Below are 9,371 nucleotides of genomic sequence, written 5' to 3'. Positions count from 1 at the left end.
TAATAATTTGCATATTACGTATCACAATGTATTTTTTAATAATGTTCTAATAATGCTCTATAATTGAATTTGATTTATTGCATTTGTACACCATATAAAAATGTACACTATCGAGTCTATTTTTTCTCTGTACCAAAATACTTTATTACGTGACTATGTTCGCGTTGAAGTCTTTTACATGCGTTGCGTATGCGCAACTAAATGCGTAAATATGTAATTCAGTACGTAATTTTGATATTTTCACGTACTTTAGAAAATTCAAATTAACAGTCTGTAGTTGTTCTACTGCTGGGCTAACTCTCCCTTTTAAGAATAAGGTTTGGAGCATACATACACAAATTTAAAGATAAAATAAGCACAGGAAAATTCAGCAGTTCTTGCATGGGCTCGAACCCACGATCATCGGTTAAGATTCACGCGTTCTAACCACTGGGTCATCTCGGCTCACATATATACATTAAAATAATACTTCGGTATAATTCTCGTACGTGATCAAAATAAATAATGTCCAAAGTTGATAAGCTATTCCTACTATACAATATACATAAAGACATTTATCAAGAAAATAGTAAGGTATTGTGACTCATTTAGTTCTTGTTAGTAAGTATTTGGTAAGCTTAGTCATTATTAGATTATAAGCAGTTCAATAGGTACATTATTATAAAATAAATACTAAAAATACTTAAATAAATATTAAAATATTTAAATATTTATATTTTTATATTATATTCGTAATAGAAATTTAAAAATCTTACACCTAAGCGTGTTTTAAATACTTTAATTATAAATACTTAGACATTTAGAGTAAAACTGCCACTATTAAACTTAGTTTGTACTAAAATGTTAGTATCAATACGAATTTAAGGAATGTTTCGTTACGGTATTGAAATTCCATTAACGTCTAAAATGTACCGAGTGATATGTACAATCAAAATACTGATGACATCGAAATGTAATGAAGTAAGTTAAAAATACCAAAGCCTAGATGTATCTCGACCTCGCTCCCACTCTCAGAACAACGGTACTCAAGTCGCGGCAGGCGCAAGCGGCGGACTGCTTACAAACTTGGGTCTCTGCCCTCATACGCTTGGCTGCGTTCGCGCATCTACATTCCAATAACTTATTTTTAAATGAAAGTTTCCACTCTAGTGACATAAACGACTGTAAATAGTGCTTTTAAAACAAACACGAGATTTGTATGGATTCCTTCTATTTGTGTTTTTTTTTGTGATATGTGAAATGTTGCGGATTTTTCTTTCAAGTTTGTATGACGGAGTGGCTTAAGTGCTTCGGCGAAGTGTTTGTGGATACCAAAAGCTTTGCCAGTCGGATGTTCGGAACGTCAAAGGCAAGTTAAAACATTTTACATTTTAAGCGTGCTTTTATCAATATGAATAAATGTTGAAGACGGGCAAAGTTGTATTGCGAACTGAAACTCTTTTAATTTTTAACCAGTTGGTAGAGTTGTAAAACTCAGCCAACTGGTTAAACGAAATAAAATTTGTTTCGTAACTAAAATAAATATACATAGGTATATTTACTCGTAATGTATCGTAATTATTAAACAAAAAGTAACTGTAATACTCTTCGTTTCTTCTCGGTACATTGCGTATTAGACCTGCGGTAGCGTCTTGTTTAACTAAAAATGGAACTGCTCTGGTTCCTTGTATTGTCTATAAGTTTTCAGCGCTTGATAATAATAATGTTATTAGTTAGCTGGTTGTTGTTCAACACATATAAGCCTTGAAAATAAATAATGAAATTAATATGATCAGATTAAATGCATAAAATGACTGAACGAGTTTTTAAATATTTTATATTAAATATGAAGATGATTAATTATTATACTAATCATCGCTGTTGCAATTTACCGGGTTCGATTTCCTGTTGTTCAAGTTTATTTCTTTGTAACTTATTAGAATAAATTTGTATTTGAAAGTCATTTTTTAATTATACACATATGTACGTGGAATTTATAATATTAAATATTGTTTATGAATATTTTTGCGTTTTTCGTTCGCATATATAAATCGTATCATGTTTATACATAGACTTTGTAATAATTTCTTACACCGATGTGCCGCCGACCATTGGAATTTAGATGGCATGTAGGGGAACCAGTTGTACCTAGGCCACTTTTTACATTTTTATTAAAAAAAATTGACTGGAAGGATTTAGACATGCACACACGTATGTCAACATCAGTTGTATAATTATATAAAGCATTCATAAATTATTTGGTTTTTATATCATAAAATGAACATAAATTACTAGAAAAGAGATGATTGACCAAATTACAACAAACGTTGGGCCCTAACCGTTTTACTTCAGAGTTAATCGTACGAAGTACTTTAAAATAGCTCCAATTTACTACTTCGTTATTCTATTGGCTCCCGAACTCCTGGGTTCAAGCCCTAGATTGGGCCAGACTGCGCAGTTGCCGAAATCGGTCGGGAGGACATCATAATAAAATATCCCATTTTATCAACACTTGTAATCTTCTTCTTCTTAGTCGATATGCTCTTGGCAGAGCTGCTCGTGTTTGAAAATGTATGGAAGCGACATCAAGCTTAAATTTTTACTTCAACAATTTTATTGCCTCGAGATATAAGCGTATACCCATTCTTCACTAGCCGAGGTAGTCGGGGACAAAGACATAACATCGCAAAAAATATATCTGAACAAGCTTTTTATGTGTATAACTTTTCTATTTTCGGACAACTACGCCACCTAGATATTCCTATTATAATATACCTATTATAAGATGAGGTTATATTATACGAAACACAGAAAATAGTAAAATCAAACAAATTTTAATAGTATTGTAAGTTAGCTGCGTTCACAATAAAAAGAACTCGTGAAAATGCTTTAAAATATCAAAGTTAAACCGACACGAAACTATACCAAGCCATTTACAAATTGCATCACAGCTATTTGAACCTATCTTGTGGCCTACTGAGTATTAAGGAAACAACAGAAAATAAGTACCAGTTACTTTACTACTCACCAAATAGAAAGGGGAATAAAAAGATTTAGCATTCAAATGCATTTGAAATCTTCATATATTGATTGGATTGCATTGTAAAATGTTTCCTTTTAAATTATATACTTATTAAGAATCTGAATTCATTGACCAAAAAAAGATACAAGCCGATTGATTATGTTATTTGTTACTTTTTAAATATATGAAGAAAAAAATAAAAAATAAATATCCCAGAGGCTTAATTTTTTTATGAGCTAGGTACGTAACAATATTTTTTATATTATTATTTTTACGAAAATCAACAATAAGACGTAACTATTAGTATTTTAGATTTTAAAAAGCCAGTTTTATTAAGATATAAATTATAATATTAAGTCGTAAATATTGATTAAATATTTATTGGTATTTACTGTCATTAAATAGATGATTTATAGTAACAAGAATGACCGTAAGCGTGTCTATTTCTTGTCAGAATGATGTTGATTCGTTAAGGCTGTTTATCTTCCTTTAATTTTAATCTTTGAATTTAAATTTCTTGTACTGTTTTTCATCTGTTATTATTATTTCATTTTTTTAAAACAAATAACAGGTTTGGGTTATATACCCTAGTTTGTTACTAGTTACTAGGCTACTTAATACTTATTTGAATTTATCTTTTCGTAAGTTGTATCTAATAATTATTATTTATAACAGTAGTCATATTAGGTCAAGAAAATTAACCAATTAACATTGAGCTATTGGAAGGATTAGCTCTCATATACTAATTAATATGTGCGGCGTAGAATCATTAAAATTTATAACTCAAAAACTTTTATTTTAATCCTAATACGAAAAAAGTATCTTCGAGTTTACTTAATATCTTCAATAATAAAGTAACAAGTACTGTATCTGCTTCATTGGTCTAGGGGCTATATATAAGGCCGCAGACTCGGAGGCTCTGGATTCAATTCCCAGGTCGGGCCAATAAAAAGTTGGGTTTTTCTGTCAGAAAATTCTCAGTGGCAGCCTGGAGTCTACAAGTTGGAAGTGTATACACTCCCGTGCCTCGGAAAGCACGTAAAGCTGTTGGCGCTGAGCTCATTCCGGTCGTGCCGGATTGCCATCCCATCGGATTATGAGAGTTAGGGAATAAAGAGTGCACCTCTGTTTGCGCACACACTTGTGCCCTATAATATCTCCTGCGTAGTTGGCTAATTCTCTTGGCCGCCGTGGCCGAAATCGGCCTGGAGGACATTATTATTATTATTAACAAGAACTGTGAAGAATTTATATTTTTATTACGAAAGTTTTTTTAACACGACTAAATCATTTTCTTAGATAACTTACGACATTGTTACGTCAATGTTTACAAGAAGTAACCACTTTCTTTTAAACACGATGTGCAGACGATAAATATCGCATAAAATTGAATGTCTATATTTTATTACTAGGTTAAGTATTGTTTGTACACATCACAAATTCATATGTGACTTGTTAAATTTAAATTAAATTTAAATTTCTTTATTTCACATAGAACATTATACTTACTTATTGATAGTAGAAATTTCCCAGACTCGAAAAGAACCGAGGAAAGAAACTGCGTTTTTTTTTGCCAAACTTTATAATTGTATACTATTTTGGCAATGGTTTAATTATCAAAGTGAGCTATCTATTATTAATAAAAATACGTGATAAAATAATAATACGAATTTTAATTTTATGTTTTAGACCTACTAGACCAACGACCGCCTCGTTTGTCTAGTACCAGGTCTGGCCAGAAAAAAGTTATTCGGTTTTTTTCGTCGAAAATTCTTAATAGCAGTCCGGAGTCTGGAAATTTCTAGTGTGTACATTCCCGTGCCAAAGCAGGTAAAGTCGATGATCCTGCGCCTGAACTCTTTCCGTTCGTGTTAGATTTTTGTTTCATCGGATTATGAGAGATAGGGAATAGAGAGTGCACCTGTGTTTACGTACACACTTGTGCACTATAATATATCCTGTGCAGTTGGCTAATTTCTCTTGAGATCCGCCAATTTCGATATAACAGAAAGAAATATATTAAGAAGCTTCATATTCAAGAAAAATAGGCAGCATTATTTATTATAACTTCGTTAATATTAATTCGTCTCCTAAAGAAAGTTTTAATAATGAGGTGGTGGAGACATCAATTGAATAAAAATATACTTAAATCGTTTTGTCAGTTGAAACAACTATCCATTATGATTTAAGTACATAAAGTAAACTGTAATACTCTTTATGTATATAAATTAAACGTTACAAAGGTAAATAGATTGGCGAAACGCATACCATAAAGCTATGGAGATAATGAATGTCTATTCAAACGTCAGTCGTCTCATTTTTTTTTAACAGCGTAACTAAAGTTAGTTAACGTATACATTGTTACACGTATTTTCACTTGAAAGTAAGTAAGAGTGTAATGTTATAAGTTCCCTTAGTGAGACGAAAGTTAGTAATATTATGCTGTTGACACCTTAAGTAAGTGTAATTTAATATTGTCATTACAAACCGACTTTCCTTAAAACATGCACATCTAATGTTTGCTGATTTCTAAATCGATATGTCGTCTCTTCTTATTGGTTTTATTTTTAATGATTTGTGTAAATATATTTCAGTGAAATTTCTCTATTTGTCTGCACAGTATTTGAATATTTTTAAATATTAAAGAACATTTTTGCAGGGTGGGTTAAATTTTTAATATTCACGTAGTTTATTTGTTGCTGATAATGTCATCACAGTCTAATTGGTGTAAGTACTATATTTAATTTATATTATTGTTAGTAAATTAAACAAAATCTTGTATTTAATAAAAATGACTTTTTTTATAACTTTTGCCTCGTTTTCATTAAGCATCATACGGAATCAGTACGGAAGCATGGAAATAAAAATTACATAAATTACATGTAAATTGAAACAATATATAATATATACATATATAAAGGTAATTGTACATGTTTGCGCCAAATTCCTCGTGGTTAAACTGGGATACAAATATAATTAGTCCATTTTCCAACTTATGAGAGCATGACTCCAACGCGTACGCCAAACTATTCGCCACCATTTGTATAACAGATTTCTTGATTAATTCGTTTTATGTTCGTATGCAAACTATATTTATTTTTTATTTATTCATTCGATCATAATTTTTATAATGAATATGGAATATATTTTCAATAACGTGTCGAATTTACACAAATATAATGAAAGTTTAATAAAGGTAATTACATTATTAATTATTAAAATAATAATAATGCCAGTTCCATTTATTGGTTATCGGTGTTTTGAATACTTTCCGTATTTATTATGTTTGTTTAAGTTTTTACATTTTGTTTTTCTAGAAAATCATATTAATATGGAATTACTATATTTACCTTTAAAATGTTCCCATTTTTATTCCATTTGTAAATGACGTATGTTGTAACTCCACAAAAGGGATATTGGTAACATTTGTCTTACAGGTTGGTCACAAATGTTTCTGTTTTCAAGAAAACTTTATATTATGGTTCCTATACCCCTTTACCAGTTGGAATATTTACCTCTACACTTATATACGATATATTTAGTTTACATTTAATTTATATATGGTAAATAGAGCGTTCTATACAATAGGTACATATGTAAATTCAGGCTAAATTTGCATGTCACAGTTAGTTAAGCCTTATACGAAGTTACGTTCCAGACTCAATGTGTTCAGAAAAGCTGCCTCTATTTATAATCTTTCTATAATTGTTACTACAACAAAAAATATTTTTGTGCGAATAATTCAGAACCCCAGATAGAATTAAAACCTTTTTGCGTCAATTCGATTCACTCAAACGTTTCATATAGAAATGCACTCGAACGCGATTTTGAGAATTTCACTCTTATCGCGATCAAAAAAGTTTTACTAATTAAAATATTTGATTTGTGCTTAAGGTACGACTTATGAAAATAGTAATATCCCCAAAACATGACAAGTATCCCTCAATAGCAATACGATAGTAAACCATTATAAATAATAATTTCATTACTTTTTATTTATTTAAAAAAAAAAAAAAATTAACTAAGTTTTCAAATAATTTAATATCTCCGTATTTTCTTGATTATGCTTTATTTTATAAATCATAAAAAAATTTCAACATTTTTAGATAAAAAAAAATGCTTACGGCTCGTTATGTGTAACATTTCAATTAATATGAAACTAATATGTAACTGAGTGGTCGTAAATAACATACAACATAACGCACATTTAAAAAAAAAAATAATAAAATTTTAATAATATTAATATAAAGTATTATATTTGCATAAGAAAAGTGGGATTTTTTAACACGTAACTCTTTCTAGAATTTTGCTTTTTGTTTTATATTTTAGTAGTAGAGAAAGTGCTTACAGTATATTATATATTATGTTGTCAATCTTCATATAGAAGGAAACAATTTTAATTTAAAAATAATATAAAATAATAAAGAAAGGTGAATAAATAAGCTCGTATGATTTTGATATTAATTAAAATTTAAGTTTCTGATTACAGCGAGTGTACTATTAAAATCGTAGGTATTATATTTAACATCACAATGAAACAACTTTCAAATCTAAAAATATTTTTAATTTTCAATAGTTATAGTTAATATAACATTGAAGTAACTAGCTAACGGTTTAACACTATTAGGCCTTCCACGTGGTTCTTTGCGTGATGTTTTATAATCTATACACTGTTTTAATAAATGGGTTATCTAATGCGGATTTTTTTTTAAGTCGGACAGGTAGGCATTGAGATTAGCGCGTTCAAATTACAGAAACTTTTCAGCTTTATATTATAGGTATAGTTAATAAGAGAATTGAATATATGTATATAAGAGAATGTATATATTCCAACATAGAATCTTTTGTGCCTGCAAAGTTATATCCAAGCGTAGTTCCTCCGATTCTTCAATGTCAGCCTCATTCGAGAACTATAATGGTTGAGCGACATTTTCATAAATCGCTGTTTTATTTGAACTTACAAAATACTTTGATAGGGACAATTTTTGTTAATCAATATTCACTTGCTTTTATAAATAAATGGCTAATATGGATCGAAGCCTTGTATTCCATTCAATTTATTTCTATCTAGGAATATCCTCATTTATTCCATTTTTTCACCTACCGTTCGCCCGTAATAATATAATTGTAAGCAAAAAAAACAATGATCCCACTGACTTTCTTTCGCCATTTTTTTTAATTTTGGTAATAAAAAGCACAATGGGACAACAACATTAAAACTTTATAGTACTTTATATTTTTTATTAAATGATTAAAGTAAGTTCGAATTACTCAAAAGATTGAGCAAGTATGATTAGGATGACATTTTAATATTGATGTTAAAACAAAAAAAATATAATCTTATATTTTTTAGCAAATTAATATAATCAATATGTTGCATCATTTTCTTCTTAGAACGGGGCTTTTTATTTCCTATCTGGTTTCTGAATTATAATACCGTTAAATTGAATAAATAATTTGTCTCTGGCAATGCAACGAATACCAAATAATACCCAGTACATTCAGCTGTCTATTTCAAAGTGACATCCATATTTCTTTAGATGAAAGTACGTTGTTAGTGATGTTTTTTTCACACGAACCGATCTTATCGACGCTTAAGCACTTTGAGTGTGACAATATAAGATATACATCAGAATGAGTTCACGTAATTATATTGTCGTTTCAACATGAAAAAGTAATAAACAACCTAGTTAAGATGAAAGATTGATTACTTACATATATACCATTATGTGACCTTGATTCAGCTGCAGACGGATTTCAAATGAGAATTTTAAAAAGTAAAATCAGCTTGGAGACGTTTTTGTCTTTGTTGTAGTGAACGGTCAGAAGAAACAAAAAGAACAAAGTATTTTTTGATTTTTTAAGCAGGTACTTAATTTTATACATAATTAACGTAATTTTTAATCATTAAATACTTCAACTCCAGACATTTCGTGGTCATCCTCGCTTGCTTGATTACTTACATATATACCATTATAGTTAGTTCAACTATTTAGCTTCTAGTTGACCCTTAAACTACCACTTTCACATTGTAATTGTTAAACATGATTTTCATATTTAATTCATATCTCTAATCTGTATGACGTGCTATTCAGTAGGTCTCGCTTCGTATCTCACTTACGAAAATATGTTGTAAACTGACTAATGGTGTATTCTTTAAATGTTATAATTGATTTACGATCGTGCGTAAACTGCGGTGAATTTTGAGTTTGTTCTAAAATGAATGTTCTCTACTAAATGTTCTCTACTGAATGTATTACGGTTCAATATTAGTTTGTTTGTATGTGTGTTTTAATGTGTATAATAACGCTCTGGCGTTGAAATGTCGGATATAATTGGAAAATGTAGTCTAAGGGTATGATGGCTATCA

The 9,371-nt window shown here is 29.6% G+C and overlaps 1 protein-coding gene across 1 annotated transcript in view; it reads left to right on the top strand.

Moving 5' to 3' along the window:
* The first annotated feature begins 1,066 nt into the window (after positions 1–1,066).
* LOC126772663 (chaoptin) overlaps positions 1,067–9,371 on the top strand; it is a 55,613-nt gene continuing 47,308 nt past the window's right edge. Inside the window, exon 1 of the mRNA XM_050493093.1 lies at positions 1,067–1,348. Within this exon, the coding sequence (XP_050349050.1) occupies positions 1,268–1,348 (81 nt within the window). The 5' untranslated portion in view covers positions 1,067–1,267. The remainder of the gene's footprint in view (positions 1,349–9,371) is intronic.

The sequence above is a fragment of the Nymphalis io genome, chromosome 13, assembly GCF_905147045.1.
Source record: "Nymphalis io chromosome 13, ilAglIoxx1.1, whole genome shotgun sequence".
Taxonomy (NCBI): domain Eukaryota; kingdom Metazoa; phylum Arthropoda; class Insecta; order Lepidoptera; family Nymphalidae; genus Nymphalis; species Nymphalis io.
The sequence above is the reverse complement of the archived record's forward strand: the minus strand, read 5'-3'. Positions and strand labels throughout refer to the sequence as shown.